We start from the raw sequence: 24066 nt of genomic DNA, 5'->3' as shown, positions 1-24066 counted from the left end.
ACAGGCCTTCATTTAAAGCTCTATTGGTATCTGCTAGCATGCTGGTATCCCTTTAACACTACAGGCCTTCATTTAAAGCTATATTGGTATCTGCTAGCATGCTGGTATCCCTTTAACACTACAGGCCTTCATTTAAAGCTCTATTGGTATCTGCTAGCATGCTGGTATCCCTTTAACACTACAGGCCTTCATTTAAAGCTCTATTGGTATCTGCTAGCATGCTGGTATCCCGTTAACACTGCCGGCCTTCATTTAAAGCTCTATTGGTATCTGCTAGCATGCTGGTATCCCGTTAACACTGCAGGCCTTCATTTAAAGCTCTAGTGGTATCTGCTAGCATGCTGGTATCCCGTTAACACTGCCGGCCTTCATTTAAAGCTCTATTGGTATCTGCTAGCATGCTGGTATCCCGTTAACACTGCAGGCCTTCATTTAAAGCTCTATTGGTATCTGCTAGCATGCTGGTATCCCGTTAACACTGCCGGCCTTCATTTAAAGCTCTATTGGTATCTGCTAGCATGCTGGTATCCCGTTAACACTGCAGGCCTTCATTTAAAGCTCTATTGGTATCTGCTAGCATGCTGGTATCCCGTTAACACTGCCGGCCTTCATTTAAAGCTCTATTGGTATCTGCTAGCATGCTGGTATCCCGTTAACACTGCCGGCCTTCATTTAAAGCTCTATTGGTATCTGCTAGCATGCTGGTATCCCTTTAACACTGCAGGCCTTAATTTAAAGCTCTATTGGTATCTGCTAGCATGCTGGTATCCCGTTAACACTGCCGGCCTTCATTTAAAGCTCTATTGGTATCTGCTAGCATGCTGGTATCCCGTTAACACTGCAGGCCTTCATTTAAAGCTCTATTGGTATCTGCTAGCATGCTGGTAACCCGTTAACACTGCAGGCCTTCATTTAAAGCTCTATTGGTATCTGCTAGCATGCTGGTATCCCGTTAACACTGCAGGCCTTCATTTAAAGCTCTATTGGTATCTGCTAGCATGCTGGTAACCCGTTAACACTGCAGGCCTTCATTTAAAGCTCTATTGGTATCTGCTAGCATGCTGGTAACCCGTTAACACTGCAGGCCTTCATTTAAAGCTCTATTGGTATCTGCTAGCATGCTGGTATCCCTTTAACACTGCAGGCCTTCATTTAAAGCTCTATTGGTATCTGCTAGCATGCTGGTATCTCTTTAACACTGCAGGCCTTCATTTAAAGCTCTATTGGTATCTGCTAGCATGCTGGTAACCCGTTAACACTGCAGGCCTTCATTTAAAGCTCTATTGGTATCTGCTAGCATGCTGGTAACCCGTTAACACTGCAGGCCTTAATTTAAAGATCTATTGGTATCTGCTAGCATGCTGGTAACCCGTTAACACTGCAGGCCTTCATTTAAAGCTCTATTGGTATCTGCTAGCATGCTGGTAACCCGTTAACACTGCAGGCCTTCATTTAAAGCTCTATTGGTATCTGCTAGCATGCTGGTATCCCTTTAACACTGCAGGCCTTCATTTAAAGCTCTATTGGTATCTGCGAGCATGCTGGTATCCCGTTAACACTGCCGGCCTTCATTTAAAGCTCTATTGGTATCTGCTAGCATGCTGGTATCCCTTTAACACTGCAGGCCTTCATTTAAAGCTCTATTGGTATCTGCTAGCATGCTGGTATCCCTTTAACACTGCAGGCCTTCATTTAAAGCTCTATTGGTATCTGCTAGCATGCTGGTATCCCGTTAACACTGCAGGCCTTCATTTAAAGCTCTATTGGTATCTGCTAGCATGCTGGTATCCCTTTAACACTGCAGGCCTTCATTTAAAGCTCTATTGGTATCTGCTAGCATGCTGGTATCCCGTTAACACTGCAGGCCTTCATTTAAAGCTCTATTGGTATCTGCTAGCATGCTGGTATCCCTTTAACACTGCAGGCCATTTAAAGCTCTAGTGGTATCTGCTAGCATGCTGGTATCCCGTTAACACTGCAGGCCTTCATTTAAAGCTCTATTGGTATCTGCTAGCATGCTGGTATCCCTTTAACACTGCAGGCCTTCATTTAAAGCTCTATTGGTATCTGCTAGCATGCTGGTATCCCATTAACACTGCAGGCCTTCATTTAAAGCTCTATTGGTATCTGCTAGCATGCTGGTATCCCGTTAACACTGCAGGCCTTAATTTAAAGCTCTATTGGTATCTGCTAGCATGCTGGTATCCAGTTAACACTGCCGGCCTTCATTTAAAGCTCTATTGGTATCTGCTAGCATGCTGGTATCCCTTTAACATTGCAGGCCTTCATTTAAAGCTCTATTGGTATCTGCTAGCATGCTGGTATCCCGTTAACACTGCAGGCCTTAATTTAAAGCTCTATTGGTATCTGCTAGCATGCTGGTATCCCGTTAACACTGCCGGCCTTCATTTAAAGCTCTATTGGTATCTGCTAGCATGCTGGTATCCCGTTAACACTGCAGGCCTTCATTTAAAGCTCTATTGGTATCTGCTAGCATGCTGGTATCCCGTTAACACTGCCGGCCTTCATTTAAAGCTCTATTGGTATCTGCTAGCATGCTGGTATCCCGTTAACACTGCAGGCCTTCATTTAAAGCTCTATTGGTATCTGCTAGCATGCTGGTATCCCTTTAACACTGCAGGCCTTCATTTAAAGCTCTATTGGTATCTGCTAGCATGCTGGTATCCCGTTAACACTGCAGGCCTTCATTTAAAGCTCTATTGGTATCTGCTAGCATGCTGGTATCCCGTTAACACTGCAGGCCTTCATTTAAAGCTCTATTGGTATCTGCTAGCATGCTGGTAACCCGTTAACACTGCAGGCCTTCATTTAAAGCTCTATTGGTATCTGCTAGCATGCTGGTAACCCGTTAACACTGCAGGCCTTCATTTAAAGATCTATTGGTATCTGCTAGCATGCTGGTAACCCGTTAACACTGCAGGCCTTCATTTAAAGCTCTATTGGTATCTGCTAGCATGCTGGTATCCCTTTAACACTGCAGGCCTTCATTTAAAGCTCTATTGGTATCTGCTAGCATGCTGGTATCCCTTTAACACTGCAGGCATTCATTTAAAGCTCTATTGGTATCTGCTAGCATGCTGGTAACCCGTTAACACTGCAGGCCTTCATTTAAAGCTCTATTGGTATCTGCTAGCATGCTGGTATCCCGTTAACACTGCAGGCCTTCATTTAAAGCTCTATTGGTATCTGCTAGCATGCTGGTAACCCGTTAACACTGCAGGCCTTCATTTAAAGCTCTATTGGTATCTGCTAGCATGCTGGTAACCCGTTAACACTGCAGGCCTTCATTTAAAGCTCTATTGGTATCTGCTAGCATGCTGGTATCCCTTTAACACTGCCGGCCTTCATTTAAAGCTCTATTGGTATCTGCTAGCATGCTGGTATCCCGTTAACACTGCAGGCCTTCATTTAAAGCTCTATTGGTATCTGCTAGCATGCTGGTAACCCGTTAACACTGCAGGCCTTCATTTAAAGCTCTATTGGTATCTGCTAGCATGCTGGTAACCCGTTAACACTGCAGGCCTTAATTTAAAGATCTATTGGTATCTGCTAGCATGCTGGTAACCCGTTAACACTGCAGGCCTTCATTTAAAGCTCTATTGGTATCTGCTAGCATGCTGGTAACCCGTTAACACTGCAGGCCTTCATTTAAAGCTCTATTGGTATCTGCTAGCATGCTGGTATCCCTTTAACACTGCAGGCCTTCATTTAAAGCTCTATTGGTATCTGCGAGCATGCTGGTATCCCGTTAACACTGCCGGCCTTCATTTAAAGCTCTATTGGTATCTGCTAGCATGCTGGTATCCCTTTAACACTGCAGGCCTTCATTTAAAGCTCTATTGGTATCTGCTAGCATGCTGGTATCCCTTTAACACTGCAGGCCTTCATTTAAAGCTCTATTGGTATCTGCTAGCATGCTGGTATCCCGTTAACACTGCAGGCCTTCATTTAAAGCTCTATTGGTATCTGCTAGCATGCTGGTATCCCTTTAACACTGCAGGCCTTCATTTAAAGCTCTATTGGTATCTGCTAGCATGCTGGTATCCCTTTAACACTGCAGGCCTTAATTTAAAGCTCTAGTGGTATCTGCTAGCATGCTGGTAACCCGATAACACTGCAGGCCTTCATGTAAAGCTCTATTGGTATCTGCTAGCATGCTGGTATCCCTTTAACACTGCAGGCCATTTAAAGCTCTAGTGGTATCTGCTAGCATGCTGGTATCCCGTTAACACTGCAGGCCTTCATGTAAAGCTCTATTGGTATCTGCTAGCATGCTGGTATCCCTTTAACACTGCAGGCCTTCATTTAAAGCTCTATTGGTATCTGCTAGCATGCTGGTATCCCATTAACACTGCAGGCCTTCATTTAAAGCTCTATTGGTATCTGCTAGCATGCTGGTATCCCGTTAACACTGCAGGCCTTAATTTAAAGCTCTATTGGTATCTGCTAGCATGCTGGTATCCAGTTAACACTGCCGGCCTTCATTTAAAGCTCTATTGGTATCTGCTAGCATGCTGGTATCCCTTTAACATTGCAGGCCTTCATTTAAAGCTCTATTGGTATCTGCTAGCATGCTGGTATCCCGTTAACACTGCAGGCCTTAATTTAAAGCTCTATTGGTATCTGCTAGCATGCTGGTATCCCGTTAACACTGCCGGCCTTCATTTAAAGCTCTATTGGTATCTGCTAGCATGCTGGTATCCCGTTAACACTGCAGGCCTTCATTTAAAGCTCTATTGGTATCTGCTAGCATGCTGGTATCCCGTTAACACTGCCGGCCTTCATTTAAAGCTCTATTGGTATCTGCTAGCATGCTGGTATCCCGTTAACACTGCAGGCCTTCATTTAAAGCTCTATTGGTATCTGCTAGCATGCTGGTATCCCTTTAACACTGCAGGCCTTCATTTAAAGCTCTATTGGTATCTGCTAGCATGCTGGTATCCCGTTAACACTGCAGGCCTTCATTTAAAGCTCTATTGGTATCTGCTAGCATGCTGGTATCCCGTTAACACTGCAGGCCTTCATTTAAAGCTCTATTGGTATCTGCTAGCATGCTGGTAACCCATTAACACTGCAGGCCTTCATTTAAAGCTCTATTGGTATCTGCTAGCATGCTGGTAACCCGTTAACACTGCAGGCCTTCATTTAAAGATCTATTGGTATCTGCTAGCATGCTGGTAACCCGTTAACACTGCAGGCCTTCATTTAAAGCTCTATTGGTATCTGCTAGCATGCTGGTATCCCTTTAACACTGCAGGCCTTCATTTAAAGCTCTATTGGTATCTGCTAGCATGCTGGTATCCCTTTAACACTGCAGGCCTTCATTTAAAGCTCTATTGGTATCTGCTAGCATGCTGGTAACCCGTTAACACTGCAGGCCTTCATTTAAAGCTCTATTGGTATCTGCTAGCATGCTGGTAACCCGTTAACACTGCAGGCCTTAATTTAAAGATCTATTGGTATCTGCTAGCATGCTGGTAACCCGTTAACACTGCAGGCCTTCATTTAAAGCTCTATTGGTATCTGCTAGCATGCTGGTAACCCGTTAACACTGCAGGCCTTCATTTAAAGCTCTATTGGTATCTGCTAGCATGCTGGTATCCCTTTAACACTGCAGGCCTTCATTTAAAGCTCTATTGGTATCTGCGAGCATGCTGGTATCCCGTTAACACTGCCGGCCTTCATTTAAAGCTCTATTGGTATCTGCTAGCATGCTGGTATCCCTTTAACACTGCAGGCCTTCATTTAAAGCTCTATTGGTATCTGCTAGCATGCTGGTATCCCTTTAACACTGCAGGCCTTCATTTAAAGCTCTATTGGTATCTGCTAGCATGCTGGTATCCCGTTAACACTGCAGGCCTTCATTTAAAGCTCTATTGGTATCTGCTAGCATGCTGGTATCCCTTTAACACTGCAGGCCTTCATTTAAAGCTCTATTGGTATCTGCTAGCATGCTGGTATCCCTTTAACACTGCAGGCCTTAATTTAAAGCTCTAGTGGTATCTGCTAGCATGCTGGTAACCCGATAACACTGCAGGCCTTCATGTAAAGCTCTATTGGTATCTGCTAGCATGCTGGTATCCCTTTAACACTGCAGGCCATTTAAAGCTCTAGTGGTATCTGCTAGCATGCTGGTATCCCGTTAACACTGCAGGCCTTCATGTAAAGCTCTATTGGTATCTGCTAGCATGCTGGTATCCCTTTAACACTGCAGGCCATTTAAAGCTCTATTGGTATCTGCTAGCATGCTGGTATCCCGTTAACACTGCCGGCCTTCATTTAAAGCTCTATTGGTATCTGCTAGCATGCTGGTATCCCTTTAACACTGCAGGCCTTCATTTAAAGCTCTATTGGTATCTGCTAGCATGCTGGTATCCCGTTAACACTGCAGGCCTTCATTTAAAGCTCTATTGGTATCTGCTAGCATGCTGGTATCCCTTTAACACTGCAGGCCTTCATTTAAAGCTCTATTGGTATCTGCTAGCATGCTGGTATCCCGTTAACACTGCAGGCCTTCATTTAAAGCTCTATTGGTATCTGCTAGCATGCTGGTATCCCGTTAACACTGCCGGCCTTCATTTAAAGCTCTATTGGTATCTGCTAGCATGCTGGTATATCCCTTTAACACTGCAGGCCTTCATTTAAAGCTCTATTGGTATCTGCTAGCATGCTGGTATCCCGTTAACACTGCAGGCCTTCATTTAAAGCTCTATTGGTATCTGCTAGCATGCTGGTATCCCTTTAACACTGCAGGCCTTCATTTAAAGCTCTATTGGTATCTGCTAGCATGCTGGTATCCCTTTAACACTGCAGGCCTTCATTTAAAGCTCTATTGGTATCTGCTAGCATGCTGGTATCCCTTTAACACTGCAGGCCTTCATTTAAAGCTCTATTGGTATCTGCTAGCATGCTGGTATCCCTTTAACACTGCAGGCCTTCATTTAAAGCTCTATTGGTATCTGCTAGCATGCTGGTATCCCTTTAACACTGCAGGCCTTCATTTAAAGCTCTATTGGTATCTGCTAGCATGCTGGTAACCCGTTAACACTGCAGGCCTTCATTTAAAGCTCTATTGGTATCTGCTAGCATGCTGGTAACCCGTTAACACTGCAGGCCTTAATTTAAAGATCTATTGGTATCTGCTAGCATGCTGGTATCCCGTTAACACTGCAGGCCTTCATTTAAAGCTCTATTGGTATCTGCTAGCATGCTGGTATCCCTTTAACACTGCAGGCCTTCATTTAAAGCTCTATTGGTATCTGCTAGCATGCTGGTATCCCTTTAACACTGCAGGCCTTAATTTAAAGCTCTAGTGGTATCTGCTAGCATGCTGGTAACCCGATAACACTGCAGGCCTTCATGTAAAGCTCTATTGGTATCTGCTAGCATGCTGGTATCCCTTTAACACTGCAGGCCATTTAAAGCTCTAGTGGTATCTGCTAGCATGCTGGTATCCCGTTAACACTGCAGGCCTTCATGTAAAGCTCTATTGGTATCTGCTAGCATGCTGGTATCCCTTTAACACTGCAGGCCTTCATTTAAAGCTCTATTGGTATCTGCTAGCATGCTGGTATCCCGTTAACACTGCCGGCCTTCATTTAAAGCTCTATTGGTAGCATGCTGGTATCCCTTTAACACTGCAGGCCTTAATTTAAAGCTGCTAGCATGCTGGTATCCCTTTAACACTGCAGGCCTTCATTTAAAGCTCTATTGGTATCTGCTAGCATGCTGGTATCCCGTTAACACTGCAGGCCTTCATTTAAAGCTCTATTGGTATCTGCTAGCATGCTGGTATCCCTTTAACACTGCAGGCCTTCATTTAAAGCTCTATTGGTATCTGCTAGCATGCTGGTATCCCGTTAACACTGCAGGCCTTCATTTAAAGCTCTATTGGTATCTGCTAGCATGCTGGTATCCCGTTAACACTGCCGGCCTTCATTTAAAGCTCTATTGGTATCTGCTAGCATGCTGGTATCCCTTTAACACTGCAGGCCTTCATTTAAAGCTCTATTGGTATCTGCTAGCATGCTGGTATCCCGTTAACACTGCAGGCCTTCATTTAAAGCTCTATTGGTATCTGCTAGCATGCTGGTATCCCTTTAACACTGCAGGCCTTCATTTAAAGCTCTATTGGTATCTGCTAGCATGCTGGTATCCCTTTAACACTGCAGGCCTTCATTTAAAGCTCTATTGGTATCTGCTAGCATGCTGGTATCCCTTTAACACTGCAGGCCATTTAAAGCTCTATTGGTATCTGCTAGCATGCTGGTATCCCTTTAACACTGCAGGCCATTTAAAGCTCTAGTGGTATCTGCTAGCATGCTGGTATCCCTTTAACACTGCCGGCCTTCATTTAAAGCTCTATTGGTATCTGCTAGCATGCTGGTAACCCGTTAACACTGCATGCCTTCATTTAAAGCTCTATTGGTATCTGCTAGCATGCTGGTATCCCGTTAACACTGCAGGCCTTCATTTAAAGCTCTATTGGTATCTGCTAGCATGCTGGTAACCCGTTAACACTGCAGGCCTTCATTTAAAGCTCTATTGGTATCTGCTAGCATGCTGGTAACCCGTTAACACTGCAGGCCTTCATTTAAAGCTCTATTGGTATCTGCTAGCATGCTGGTATCCCTTTAACACTGCAGGCCCCTTCATTTAAAGCTCTATTGGTATCTGCGAGCATGCTGGTATCCCGTTAACACTGCCGGCCTTCATTTAAAGCTCTATTGGTATCTGCTAGCATGCTGGTATCCCTTTAACACTGCAGGCCTTCATTTAAAGCTCTATTGGTATCTGCTAGCATGCTGGTATCCCTTTAACACTGCAGGCCTTCATTTAAAGCTCTATTGGTATCTGCTAGCATGCTGGTATCCCGTTAACACTGCAGGCCTTCATTTAAAGCTCTATTGGTATCTGCTAGCATGCTGGTATCCCTTTAACACTGCAGGCCTTCATTTAAAGCTCTATTGGTATCTGCTAGCATGCTGGTATCCCTTTAACACTGCAGGCCTTAATTTAAAGCTCTAGTGGTATCTGCTAGCATGCTGGTAACCCGATAACACTGCAGGCCTTCATTTAAAGCTCTATTGGTATCTGCTAGCATGCTGGTATCCCTTAACACTGCAGGCCATTTAAAGCTCTAGTGGTATCTGCTAGCATGCTGGTATCCCGTTAACACTGCAGGCCTTCATGTAAAGCTCTATTGGTATCTGCTAGCATGCTGGTATCCCTTTAACACTGCAGGCCTTCATTTAAAGCTCTATTGGTATCTGCTAGCATGCTGGTATCCCGTTAACACTGCAGGCCTTCATTTAAAGCTCTATTGGTATCTGCTAGCATGCTGGTATCCCGTTAACACTGCAGGCCTTAATTTAAAGCTCTATTGGTATCTGCTAGCATGCTGGTATCCCTTTAACACTGCAGGCCTTCATTTAAAGCTCTATTGGTATCTGCTAGCATGCTGGTATCCCTTTAACACTGCAGGCCTTAATTTAAAGCTCTATTGGTATCTGCTAGCATGCTGGTAACCCGTTAACACTGCAGGCCTTCATTTAAAGCTCTATTGGTATCTGCTAGCATGCTGGTATCCCTTTAACACTGCAGGCCTTCATTTAAAGCTCTATTGGTATCTGCTAGCATGCTGGTATCCCTTTAACACTGCAGGCCTTCATTTAAAGCTCTATTGGTATCTGCTAGCATGCTGGTATCCCGTTAACACTGCAGGCCTTCATTTAAAGCTCTATTGGTATCTGCTAGCATGCTGGTATCCCGTTAACACTGCAGGCCTTCATTTAAAGCTCTATTGGTATCTGCTAGCATGCTGGTATCCCTTTAACACTGCAGGCCTTCATTTAAAGCTCTATTGGTATCTGCTAGCATGCTGGTATCCCTTTAACACTGCAGGCCTTCATTTAAAGCTCTATTGGTATCTGCTAGCATGCTGGTATCCCGTTAACACTGCAGGCCTTCATTTAAAGCTCTATTGGTATCTGCTAGCATGCTGGTATCCCGTTAACACTGCAGGCCTTCATTTAAAGCTCTATTGGTATCTGCTAGCATGCTGGTATCCCTTTAACACTGCAGGCCTTAATTTAAAGCTCTATTGGTATCTGCTAGCATGCTGGTAACCCGTTAACACTGCAGGCCTTCATTTAAAGCTCTATTGGTATCTGCTAGCATGCTGGTATCCCTTTAACACTGCAGGCCTTCATTTAAAGCTCTATTGGTATCTGCTAGCATGCTGGTATCCCTTTAACACTGCAGGCCTTCATTTAAAGCTCTATTGGTATCTGCTAGCATGCTGGTATCCCGTTAACACTGCAGGCCTTCATTTAAAGCTCTATTGGTATCTGCTAGCATGCTGGTATCCCGTTAACACTGCAGGCCTTCATTTAAAGCTCTATTGGTATCTGCTAGCATGCTGGTATCCCGTTAACACTGCAGGCCTTCATTTAAAGCTCTATTGGTATCTGCTAGCATGCTGGTATCCCTTTAACACTGCAGGCCTTCATTTAAAGATCTATTGGTATCTGCTAGCATGCTGGTATCCCTTTAACACTGCAGGCCTTCATTTAAAGCTCTATTGGTATCTGCTAGCATGCTGGTATCCCGTTAACACTGCAGGCCTTAATTTAAAGCTCTATTGGTATCTGCTAGCATGCTGGTATCCCTTTAACACTGCAGGCCTTCATTTAAAGATCTATTGGTATCTGCTAGCATGCTGGTATCCCTTTAACACTGCAGGCCTTCATTTAAAGCTCTATTGGTATCTGCTAGCATGCTGGTATCCCTTTAACACTGCAGGCCTTCATTTAAAGATCTATTGGTATCTGCTAGCATGCTGGTATCCCTTTAACACTGCAGGCCTTCATTTAAAGATCTATTGGTATCTGCTAGCATGCTGGTATCCCTTTAACACTGCAGGCCTTCATTTAAAGCTCTATTGGTATCTGCTAGCATGCTGGTATCCCTTAACACTGCAGGCCTTAATTTAAAGCTCTATTGGTATCTGCTAGCATGCTGGTATCCCTTTAACACTGCAGGCCTTCATTTAAAGCTCTATTGGTATCTGCTAGCATGCTGGTATCCCTTTAACACTGCAGGCCTTCATTTAAAGATCTATTGGTATCTGCTAGCATGCTGGTATCCCTTTAACACTGCAGGCCTTCATTTAAAGATCTATTGGTATCTGCTAGCATGCTGGTATCCCTTTAACACTGCAGGCCTTCATTTAAAGCTCTATTGGTATCTGCTAGCATGCTGGTATCCCTTTAACACTGCAGGCCTTCATTTAAAGATCTATTGGTATCTGCTAGCATGCTGGTATCCCTTTAACACTGCAGGCCTTCATTTAAAGCTCTATTGGTATCTGCTAGCATGCTGGTATCCCTTTAACACTGCAGGCCTTCATTTAAAGCTCTATTGGTATCTGCTAGCATGCTGGTATCCCTTTAACACTGGTATCCCTTTAGGCCTTCATTTAAAGCTCTATTGGTATCTGCTAGCATGCTGGTATCCCTTTAACACTGCAGGCCTTCATTTAAAGCTCTATTGGTATCTGCTAGCATGCTGGTATCCCTTTAACACTGCAGGCCTTCATTTAAAGATCTATTGGTATCTGCTAGCATGCTGGTATCCCTTTAACACTGCAGGCCTTCATTTAAAGATCTATTGGTATCTGCTAGCATGCTGGTAACCCGTTAACACTGCAGGCCTTCATTTAAAGCTCTATTGGTATCTGCTAGCATGCTGGTAACCCGTTAACACTGCAGGCCTTCATTTAAAGCTCTATTGGTATCTGCTAGCATGCTGGTATCCCTTTAACACTGCAGGCCATTTAAAGCTCTAGTGGTATCTGCTAGCATGCTGGTATCCCGTTAACACTGCCGGCCTTCATTTAAAGCTCTATTGGTATCTGCTAGCATGCTGGTATCCCTTTAACACTGCAGGCATTCATTTAAAGCTCTATTGAGAGGACTGTTGACTGGATGCACTCATACTTTTCCAGTGAGGGACTCTCCTCCTCCTTTTCCCTCACGTCCTCCCTCTCTCTCTCTCTCCCTCATACCCCACCCCACCAAACTCCCTCTCTGCCCCAACCCTGGTCTCCCCCCACCCCCTCCTCTCCCTCTCTCCATCCAGAGGCAGGAGGCTCTACGTTCACCATAGGAAAGTCTGTGTGGTTGCTGTGGGCCATTGTGTTCAATAACTCGGTCCCAGTGGAGAACCCCAGAGGAACCACCAGTAAGATCATGGTGCTGATCTGGGCCTTCTTCGCTGTCATCTTCCTGGCTTCCTACACAGCCAACCTGGCTGCCTTCATGATCCAGGAGGAGTACATAGACACTGTCTCTGGACTCTCAGACAAAAAGGTAAACATAGAAGAATGATGGTGTGGTTTTTTCGTAAGGTGGGTAAGGGTTATAGGTAAAGGTTATAGGTAAGGGTTATAGGTAAGGGTTATAGGTAAGGGTTATAGGTAAGGGTTATAGGTAAGGGTTATAGGTAAAGGGTATAGGTAAGGGTTATAGGTAAGGGTTATAGGTAAGGGTTATAGGTAAGGGTTATAGGTAAGGGTTATAGGTAAGGGTTATAGGTAAGGGTTATAGGTAAGGGTTATAGGTAAGGGTTATAGGTAAGGGTTATAGGTAAGGGTTATAGGTAAGGGTTATAGGTAAGGGTTATAGGTAAAGGTTATAGGTAAGGGTTATAGGTAAGGGTTATAGGTAAGGGTTATAGGTAAGGGTTATAGGTAAGGGTTATAGGTAAGGGTTATAGGTAAGGGTTATAGGTAAGGGTTATAGGTAAGGGTTATAGGTAAGGGTTATAGGTAAGGGTTATAGGTAAGGGTTATAGGTAAGGGTTATAGGTAAGGGTTATAGGTAAGGGTTATATTCTGATGTACCAATGTTTAAAAACATGTTCAGTTTAACATACATTTCACTCGCAAGTACACATTGATGTCCAGGCTCCCTCTCTCTCTCTCTCTCTCTCTCTCTCTCTCTCTCTCTGCTTTCTGATGTTCAATGTTTTGGTTGAATATGATAGCATGGTATTTTGAGCTTGATGTTGAGTGTACTGTCATGGTCTATTACAGCTTAGTGCTTTATGGTCAATACTTTGTTGTAGTGATACTGCTCAGTGTTATGGTGATTGGACATGGCTACAGATACACTTATTTTACAATACAAGTGGATTCCTACTGTTTATGTGGTTTAGGCTCTATGGTTCTCTGATGTAGAAAAAAATATACTTCCTTGTACTGTAGCAAAGCACAGGCTTCTCCCCTCTCTATTCAAATATAGGCGCTCTGTAGGTGCATATCGGCGTTTCTTCATAAAATAGGGATGTTTAGCCCAACTCAAATTCCCCTTTCTCACCTCTCTTTCAGTTCCAGCACCCCACAGAGCAGTACCCCCCTCTGAAGTTTGGAACGGTGCCCAATGGAAGTACAGAGAAGAACATCCGCAGTAACTACCCTGGCATGCACCATTACATGGTCAAATATAACCAGAGAGGGGTGGAGGACGCCATTAACAACCTCAAGACTGGGTCTGTCTTTCTTTGTGTCCCCTCTGGGATCTGAACTATGTCTATGAGATGATTCCCATCCCTCTCACAATATCAACCTCTCACCCTAAAACTTCTCACCCTAAAATGTCCTCTCTGTCCCACTCTATATTACAGAAACAGTAAAATACTCCCCCCTCTCCTGTCCTCTCTCCATCCCTCTCCTCTACCCTCTCCTGTCCTCTCTTCATCCCTCTCCTCTACCCTCTCCTGTCCTCTCTCCATCCCTCTCCTCTACCATCTCGTGTCCTCTCTCCATCCCTCTCCTCTACCGTCTCCTGTCCTCTCTCCATCCCTCTACTCTCTCCTGTCCTCTCTCCATCCCTCACCTCTACCCTGTCCTGTCCTCTCTCCATCCCTCTCCTCTACTCTCTCCTGTCCTCTCTCCATCCCTCTCCTCTACTCTCTCCTGTCCTCTCTCCATCCCTCTCTTCTACCCTCTCCTGTCCTCTCTCCATCCCTCTCTTCTACCCTCTCCTGTCCTCTCCCCATCCCTCTCCTCTACCGTCTCCTGTCGTCTCTCCACCCCTCTACTCTCTCCTGTCCTCTCTCCATCCTCTCTCCTCTACCCTCTCCTGTCCTCTCTCCATCCCTCTCCTGTCCTCTCTCCCATCCCTCTCCTCTACCCTCTCCTGTCCTCTCTCCATCCCTCTCCTCTACCCTCTCCTGTCCTCTCTCCATCCCTCTCCTCTACTCTCTCACGTCCTCTCTCCATCCCTCCCCTCTACCCTCTCCTGTCCTCTCTCCATCCCTCTCCTCTACCCTCTCCTCTCCTCTCCTATACCCTCTCCTCTCCTTCTCTCTGCATCCCTCTCCTCTACTCTCTCCTCTCCTTCTCTCTCCATCCCTCCCCTCTACCCTCTCCTCTCCTTCTCTCTGCATCCCTCTCCTCTACTCTCTCCTCTCCTTCTCTCTCCATCCCCCTCTCTACCCTCTCCTCTCCTTCTCTCTCCATCCCTCTTCTCCTCACTCTCCTCTCCTTCTCTCTGCATACCTCCCCTCTACACTCTCCTCTCCTTCTCTCTGCATCCCTCTCCTCTACCCATCCCTCCCCTCTACACTCTCCTCTCCTTCTCTCTGCATCCCTCCCCTCTCCCCATCCCTCCCCTCTACACTCTCCTCTCCTTCTCTCTGCATCCCTCCCCTCTACTCTCTCCTCTCCGTCTCTCTCCATCCCTCCCCTCTACACTCTCCTCTCCTTCTCTCTCCATCCCTCTCCTCTCCACTCTCCTCTCCTTCTCTCTGCATACCTCCCCTCTACTCTCTCCTCTCCTCTCTCCATCCCTCCCCTCTACACTCTCCTCTCCTTCTCTCTGCATCCCTCTCCTCTACCCATCCTTCCCCTCTCCACTCTCCTCTCCTTCTCTCTGCATCCCTCTCCTCTCTCCATCCCTCCCCTCTACACTCTCCTCTCCTTCTCTCTGCATCCCTCTCCTCTACCCATCCCTCACCTCTACACTCTCCTCTCCTTCTGTCTGCATCCCTCTCCTCTACCCATCCCTCCCCTCTACACTCTCCTCTCCTTCTCTCTGCATCCCTCTCCTCTCCACTCTCCTCTCCTTCTCTCTGCATCCCTCCCCTCGAAACTCTCCTCTCCTTCTCTCTGCATCCCTCTCCTCTCCACTCTCATCTCCTTCTCTCTGCATACCTCTCCTCTCCACTCTCCTCTCCTTCTCTCTGCATACCTCTCCTCTTTTCCATCATCCTCTCTTCTTCTCTTGTTAAATCTGCATCATATGTGTGATGGGTTGTATAATCCTTACAGTTTACTGTCACAAAGCCCCTGTCATCATCTCTCCCCGATTGCCTCGCCACCCCATTTATAGAACACTGTTAATGTGCTGGGAATGAGATGTTCTCTGTCGCTCCCTCTGTCTCTCACCCCTCTTCTCTCTCTCTCTCTTTCGCTCTACCTCAGCCTCTCTTTATCTCCATCATTTTTTAAACTTTCCTTTCTTTAATATATGCCCTCCCACCCACCAACCCTCTCTCTCGCTCTCTCTCTCTCTGGTTATTTCCTCCCCTGTGTGTTCTCTCGGTGTGTTTGTGCTTAAACTTAAATCCTTCTCTCTCCTCCCATCGCTTTTCTCACAGTACTGTATCAATCCTTCTCTCTCTCCTCCCATCTCTTTTCTTACAGTACTGTATAAATCCTTCTCTCTCTCCTCCCATCTCTTTTCTCACAGTACTGTATAAATCCTTCTCTCTCACCTCCGATCTCTTTTCTCACAGTACTGTATAAATCCTTCTCTCTCTCACCTCCGATCTCTTTTCTCACAGTACTGTATAAATCCTTCTCTCTCTCCTCCCATCTCTATTCTCACAGTACTGTATAAATCCTTCTCTCTCTCCTCCCATCTCTTTTATCACAGTACTGTATAAATCCTTCTCTCTCTCCTCCCATCTCTTTTATCACAGTACTGTATAAATCCTTCTCTCTCTCCTCCCATCTCTTTTATCACAGTACTGTATAAATCCTTCTCTCTCTCTCCTCCCATCTCTTTTATCACAGTACTGTATAAATCCTTCTCTCTCTCTCTCTTTCTGCTCTACCTCAGCCTCTCTTTATCTCCATCATTTTTAAACTTTCCTTTCTTTAATATATGCCCTCCCACCCACCAACCCTCTCTCTCGCTCTCTCTCTCTCTGGTTATTTCCTCCCCTGTGTGTTCTCTCGGTGTGTTTGTGCTTAAACTTAAATCCTTCTCTCTCTCCTCCCATCTCTTTTCTCACAGTACTGTATAAATCCTTCTCTCTCTCTCCCATCTCTATTCTCACAGTACTGTATCAATCCTTCTCTCTCTCCTCCCATCTCTTTTCTCACAGTACTGTATAAATCCTTCTCTCTCACCTCCCATCTCTATTCTCACAGTACTGTATAAATCCTTCTCTCTCTCCTCCCATCTCTTTTCTCACAGTACTGTATAAATCATTATCACTCTCCTCCCATCTCTTTTCTCACAGTACTGTATAAATCATTCTCTCTCCACCTCCCATCTCTTTTCTCACAGTACTGTATAAATCATTCTCTCTCTACCTCCCATCTCTTTTCTCACAGTACTGTATAAATCCTTCTCTCTCTCCTCCCATCTCTTTTCTCACAGTACTGTATAAATCATTCTCTCTCTCTCCTCCCATCTCTATTCTCACAGTACTGTATAAATCCTTCTCTCTCTCCTCCCATCTCTTTTCTCACAGTACTGTATAAATCCTTCTCTCTCTCCTCCCATCTCTTTTATCACAGTACTGTATAAATCCTTCTCTCTCTCCTCCCATCTCTTTTATCACAGTACTGTATAAATCCTTCTCTCTCTCCTCCCATCTCTTTTATCACAGTACTGTATAAATCCTTCTCTCTCTCCTCCCATCTCTTATCTCACAGTACTGTATAAATCCTTCTCTCTCTCCTCCCATCTCTTTTATCACAGTACTGTATAAATCCTTCTCTCTCTCCTCCCATCTCTTTTCTCACAGTACTGTATAAATCCTTCTCTCTCTCCTCCCATCTCTTTTATCACAGTACTGTATAAATCCTTCTCTCTCTCCTACCATCTCTTTTATCACAGTACTGTATAAATCCTTCTGTCTCTCCTCCCATCTCTTTTATCACAGTACTGTATAAATCCTTCTCTCTCTCCTCCCATCTCTATTCTCACAGTACTGTATAAATCCTTCTCTCTCTCCTCCCATCTCTTTTCTCACAGTACTGTATAAATCCTTCTCTCTCACCTCCCATCTCTTTTCTCACAGTACTGTATAAATCCTTCTCTCTTTCCTCCCATCTCTTTGCACACAGTACTGTATAAATCCTTCTCTCTCTCCTCCCATCTCTTTTCTCACAGTACTGTATAAATCCTTCTCTCTCTCTCCTCCCATCTCTATTCTCACAGTACTGTATAAATCCTTCTCTCTTTCCTCCCATCTCTTTTCTCACAGTACTGTATAAATCCTTCTCTCTCTCCTCCCATCTCTTTTCTCACAGTACTGTATAAATCCTTCTCTCTCTCTCCTCCCATCTCTATTCTCACAGTACTGTATAAATCCTTCTCTCTCTCCTCCCATCTCTTTTCTCACAGTACTGTATAAATCCTTCTCTCTCTCCTCCCATCTCTTTTCTCACAGTACTGTATAAATCCTTCTCTCTCTCCTCCCGTCTCTTTTATCACAGTACTGTATAAATCCTTCTCTCTCTCCTCCCATCTCTTTTATCACAGTACTGTATAAATCCTTCTCTCTCTCCTCCCATCTCTTTTATCACAGTACTGTATAAATCCTTCTCTCTCTCCTCCCATCTCTTTTATCACAGTACTGTATAAATCCTTCTCTCTCTCTCTCCCATCTCTTTTATCACAGTACTGTATAAATCCTTTCTCTCTCCTCCCATCTCTTATCTCACAGTACTGTATAAATCCTTCTCTCTCTCCTCCCATCTCTTTTATCACAGTACTGTATAAATCCTTATCTCTCTCTCCTCCCATCTCTTTTATCACAGTACTGTATAAATCCTTCTCTCTCTCTATTCCCATCTCTTTTATCACAGTACTGTATAAATCCTTCTCTCTCTCCTCCCATCTCTTATCTCACAGTACTGTATAAATCCTTCTCTCTCTCCTCCCATCTCTTTTATCACAGTACTGTATAAATCCTTCTCTCTCTCCTCCCATCTCTTTTCTCACAGTACTGTATAAATCCTTCTCTATCTCCTCCCATCTCTTTTATCACAGTACTGTATAAATCCTTCTCTCTCTCCTCCCATCTCTTTTATCACAGTACTGTATAAATCCTTCTCTCTCTCCTCCCATCTCTTTTATCACAGTACTGTATAAATCCTTCTCTCTCTCCTCCCATCTCTTTTATCACAGTACTGTATAAATCCTTCTCTCTCTCTCCTCCCATCTCTTTTATCACAGTACTGTATAAATCCTTCTCTCTCTCCTCCCATCTCTTATCTCACAGTACTGTATAAATCCTTCTCTCTCTCCTCCCATCTCTTTTATCACAGTACTGTATAAATCCTTCTCTCTCTCCTCCCATCTCTTTTATCACAGTACTGTATAAATCCTTCTCTCTCTCCTCCCATCTCTTTTATCACAGTACTGTATAAATCCTTCTCTCTCTCCTCCCATCTCTTTTCTCACAGTACTGTATAAATCCTTCTCTCTCTCTCCTCCCATCTCTTTTCTCACAGTACTGTATAAATCCTTCTCTCTCACCTCCCATCTCTTCTCTCACAGTACTGTATAAATCCTTCTCTCTCTCCTCCCATCTCTTTTCTCACAGTACTGTATAAATCCTTCTCTCTCTCTCCTCCCATCTCTTTTCTCACAGTACTGTATAAATCCTTCTCTCTCACCTCCCATCTCTTTTCTCACAGTACTGTATAAATCCTTCTCTCTCTCCTCCCATCTCTTTTCTCACAGTACTGTATAAATCATTATCACTCTCCTCCCATCTCTTTTCTCACAGTACTGTATAAATCCTTCTCTCTCTCTCCTCCCATCTCTTTTCTCACAGTACTGTATAAATCCTTCTCTCTTTCCTCCCATCTCTTTGCACACAGTACTGTATAAATCCTTCTCTCTCCTCCCATCTCTTTTCTCACAGTACTGTATAAATCCTTCTCTCTCTCTCCCTCCCATCTCTATTCTCACAGTACTGTATAAATCCTTCTCTCTTTCCTCCCATCTCTTTTCTCACAGTACTGTATAAATCCTTCTCTCTCTCCTCCCATCTCTTTTCTCACAGTACTGTATAAATCCTTCTCTCTCTCTCCTCCCATCTCTATTCTCACAGTACTGTATAAATCCTTCTCTCTCTCCTCCCATCTCTTTTCTCACAGTACTGTATAAATCCTTCTCTCTCTCCTCCCATCTATTATCTCACAGTACTGTATAAATCCTTCTCTCTCTCCTCCCATCTCTTTTTATCACAGTACTGTATAAATCCTTCTCTCTCTCCTCCCATCTCTTTTATCACAGTACTGTATAAATCCTTCTCTCTCTCTCCTCCCATCTCTATTCTCACAGTACTGTATAAATCCTTCTCTCTCTCCTCCCATCTCTTTTCTCACAGTACTGTATAAATCCTTCTCTCTCTCCTCCCATCTCTTTTCTCACAGTACTGTATAAATCCTTCTCTCTCTCCTCCCATCTCTTTTCTCACAGTACTGTATAAATCCTTCTCTCTCTCCTCCCATCTCTTTTATCACAGTACTGTATAAATCCTTCTCTCTCTCCTCCCATCTCTTTTCTCACAGTACTGTATAAATCCTTCTCTCTCTCTCCTCCCATCTCTTTTATCACAGTACTGTATAAATCCTTCTCTCTCTCCTCCCATCTCTTATCTCACAGTACTGTATAAATCCTTCTCTCTCTCCTCCCATCTCTTTTATCACAGTACTGTATAAATCCTTCTCTCTCTCCTCCCATCTCTTTTATCACAGTACTGTATAAATCCTTCTCTCTCTCTCCTCCCATCTCTTTTATCACAGTACTGTATAAATCCTTCTCTCTCTCCTCCCATCTCTTATCTCACAGTACTGTATAAATCCTTCTCTCTCTCCTCCCATCTCTTTTATCACAGTACTGTATAAATCCTTCTCTCTTTCCTCCCATCTCTTTGCACACAGTACTGTATAAATCCTTCTCTCTCTCCTCCCATCTCTTTTCTCACAGTACTGTATAAATCCTTCTCTCTCTCTCCTCCCATCTCTATTCTCACAGTACTGTATAAATCCTTCTCTCTTTCCTCCCATCTCTTTTCTCACAGTACTGTATAAATCCTTCTCTCTCTCCTCCCATCTCTTTTCTCACAGTACTGTATAAATCCTTCTCTCTCTCTCCTCCCATCTCTATTCTCACAGTACTGTATAAATCCTTCTCTCTCTCCTCCCATCTCTTTTCTCACAGTACTGTATAAATCCTTCTCTCTCTCCTCCCATCTCTTTTCTCACAGTACTGTATAAATCCTTCTCTCTCTCCTCCCGTCTCTTTTATCACAGTACTGTATAAATCCTCCTCTCTCTCCTCCCATCTCTTTTATCACAGTACTGTATAAATCCTTCTCTCTCTCTCCTCCCATCTCTTTTATCACAGTACTGTATAAATCCTTCTCTCTCTCCTCCCATCTCTTTTCTCACAGTACTGTATAAATCCTTCTCTCTCTCTCCTCCCATCTCTTTTCTCACAGTACTGTATAAATCCTTCTCTCTTTCCTCCCATCTCTTTGCACACAGTACTGTATAAATCCTTCTCTCTCTCCTCCCATCTCTTTTCTCACAGTACTGTATAAATCCTTCTCTCTCTCTCCTCCCATCTCTATTCTCACAGTACTGTATAAATCCTTCTCTCTTTCCTCCCATCTCTTTTCTCACAGTACTGTATAAATCCTTCTCTCTCTCCTCCCATCTCTTTTCTCACAGTACTGTATAAATCCTTCTCTCTCTCTCCTCCCATCTCTATTCTCACAGTACTGTATAAATCCTTCTCTCTCTCCCCCATCTCTTTTCTCACAGTACTGTATAAATCCTTCTCTCTCTCCTCCCATCTCTTTTCTCACAGTACTGTATAAATCCTTCTCTCTCTCCTCCCGTCTCTTTTATCACAGTACTGTATAAATCCTTCTCTCTCTCCTCCCATCTCTTTTATCACAGTACTGTATAAATCCTTCTCTCTCTCCTCCCATCTCTTTTATCACAGTACTGTATAAATCCTTCTCTCTCTCTCCTCCCATCTCTTTTATCACAGTACTGTATAAATCCTTCTCTCTCTCTCCTCCCATCTCTTTTCTCACAGTACTGTATAAATCCTTCTCTCTCTCCTCCTCCCATCTCTTTTCTCACAGTACTGTATAAATCCTTCTCTCTCTCTCCTCCCATCTCTTTTCTCACAGTACTATATAAATCCTTCTCTCTCACCTCCCATCTCTTTTCTCACAGTACTGTATAAATCCTTCTCTCTCTCCTCCCATCTCTTTTCTCACAGTACTGTATAAATCCTTCTCTCTCTCCTCCCATCTCTTTTCTCACAGTACTGTATAAATCCTTCTCTCTCTCTCCTCCCATCTCTTTTATCACAGTACTGTATAAATCCTTCTCTCTCTCCTCCCATCTCTTTTATCACAGTACTGTATAAATCCTTCTCTCTCTCTCCTCCCATCTCTTTTATCACAGTACTGTATAAATCCTTCTCTCTCTCCTCCCATCTCTTATCTCACAGTACTGTATAAATCCTTCTCTCTCCTCCCATCTCTTTTATCACAGAACTGTATAAATCCTTCTCTCTCTCTCCCATCTCTTTTATCACAGTACTGTATAAATCCTTCTCTCTCTCTCCTCCCATCTCTTTTATCACAGTACTGTATAAATCCTTCTCTCTCTCCTCCCATCTCTTATCTCACAGTACTGTATAAATCCTTCTCTCTCCTCCCATCTCTTTTATCACAGTACTGTATAAATCCTTCTCTCTTTCCTCCCATCTCTTTGCACACAGTACTGTATAAATCCTTCTCTCTCTCCTCCCATCTCTTTTCTCACAGTACTGTATAAATCCTTCTCTCTCTCTCCTCCCATCTCTATTCTCACAGTACTGTATAAATCCTTCTCTCTTTCCTCCCATCTCTTTTCTCACAGTACTGTATAAATCCTTCTCTCTCTCCTCCCATCTCTTTTCTCACAGTACTGTATAAATCCTTCTCTCTCTCTCCTCCCATCTCTATTCTCACAGTACTGTATAAATCCTTCTCTCTCCTCCCATCTCTTTTCTCACAGTACTGTATAAATCCTTCTCTCTCCTCCCATCTCTTTTCTCACAGTACTGTATAAATCCTTCTCTCTCTCCTCCCGTCTCTTTTATCACAGTACTGTATAAATCCTTCTCTCTCTCTCCCATCTCTTTATCACAGTACTGTATAAATCCTTCTCTCTCTCCTCCCATCTCTTTTATCACAGTACTGTATAAATCCTTCTCTCTCTCCTCCCATCTCTTTTATCACAGTACTGTATAAATCCTTCTCTCTCTCTCCTCCCATCTCTTTTATCACAGTACTGTATAAATCCTTCTCTCTCTCCTCCCATCTCTTATCTCACAGTACTGTATAAATCCTTCTCTCTCTCCTCCCATCTCTTTTCTCACAGTACTGTATAAATCCTTCTCTCTCTCCTCCCATCTCTTTTCTCACAGTACTGTATAAATCCTTCTCTCTCTCTCCTCCCATCTCTTTTATCACAGTACTGTATAAATCCTTCTCTCTCTCCTCCCATCTCTTTTATCACAGTACTGTATAAATCCTTCTCTCTCTCTCCTCCCATCTCTTTTATCACAGTACTGTATAAATCCTTCTCTCTCTCCTCCCATCTCTTATCTCACAGTACTGTATAAATCCTTCTCTCTCTCCTCCCATCTCTTTTATCACAGTACTGTATAAATCCTTCCCTCTCTCCTCCCATCTCTTTTCTCACAGTACTGTATAAATCCTTCTCTCTCTCCTCCCATCTCTTTTATCACAGTACTGTATAAATCCTTCTCTCTCTCCTCCCATCTCTTTTCTCACAGTACTGTATAAATCCTTCTCTCTCTCCTCCCATCTCTTTTATCACAGTACTGTATAAATCCTTCTCTCTCTCCTCCCATCTCTTTTATCACAGTACTGTATAAATCCTTCTCTCTCTCCTCCCATCTCTTTTCTCACAGTACTGTATAAATCCTTCTCTCTCTCTCCTCCCATCTCTTTTCTCACAGTACTGTATAAATCCTTCTCTCTCTCCTCCCATCTCTTTTCTCACAGTACTGTATAAATCCTTCTCTCTCTCTCCTCCCATCTCTTTTCTCACAGTACTGTATAAATCCTTCTCTCTCTCCTCCCATCTCTTTTCTCACAGTACTGTATAAATCCTTCTCTCTCTCTCCTCCCATCTCTTTTCTCACAGTACTGTATAAATCCTTCTCTCTCTCTCCTCCCATCTCTTTTCTCACAGTACTGTATAAATCCTTCTCTCTCTCCTCCCATCTCTTTTCTCACAGTACTGTATAAATCCTTCTCTCTCTCTCCTCCCATCTCTTTTCTCACAGTACTGTATAAATCCTTCTCTCTCTCCTCCCATCTCTTTTCTCACAGTACTGTATAAATCATTCTCTCTCCTCCTCCCATCTCTTTTCTCACAGTACTGTATAAATCCTTCTCTCTTTCCTCCCATCTCTTTGCACACAGTACTGTATAAATCCTTCTCTCTCCTCCCATCTCTTTTCTCACAGTACTGTATAAATCCTTCTCTCTCTCTCCTCCCATCTCTATTCTCACAGTACTGTATAAATCCTTCTCTCTCTCCTCCCATCTCTTTTCTCACAGTACTGTATAAATCCTTCTCTCTCTCCTCCCATCTCTTTTCTCACAGTACTGTATAAATCCTTCTCTCTCTCCTCCCGTCTCTTTTATCACAGTACTGTATAAATCCTTCTCTCTCTCCTCCCATCTCTTTTA

The 24066-nt window shown here is 43.8% G+C and overlaps 1 protein-coding gene across 1 annotated transcript in view; it reads left to right on the top strand.

Moving 5' to 3' along the window:
* The window catches only part of LOC118378969 (glutamate receptor ionotropic, NMDA 2D-like), a 237505-nt gene that overhangs the window by 183450 nt on the left and 29989 nt on the right, over window positions 1–24066 (top strand). The window contains exons 11-12 of the mRNA XM_052492672.1: window positions 12163–12392; window positions 13412–13572. Of these exons, the coding sequence (XP_052348632.1) occupies window positions 12163–12392; window positions 13412–13572 (391 nt within the window). The remainder of the gene's footprint in view (window positions 1–12162; window positions 12393–13411; window positions 13573–24066) is intronic.

Source organism: Oncorhynchus keta, chromosome 34 (genome assembly GCF_023373465.1).
Source record: "Oncorhynchus keta strain PuntledgeMale-10-30-2019 chromosome 34, Oket_V2, whole genome shotgun sequence".
Taxonomy (NCBI): Eukaryota; Metazoa; Chordata; class Actinopteri; order Salmoniformes; family Salmonidae; genus Oncorhynchus; species Oncorhynchus keta.
The sequence above is the reverse complement of the archived record's forward strand: the minus strand, read 5'-3'. Positions and strand labels throughout refer to the sequence as shown.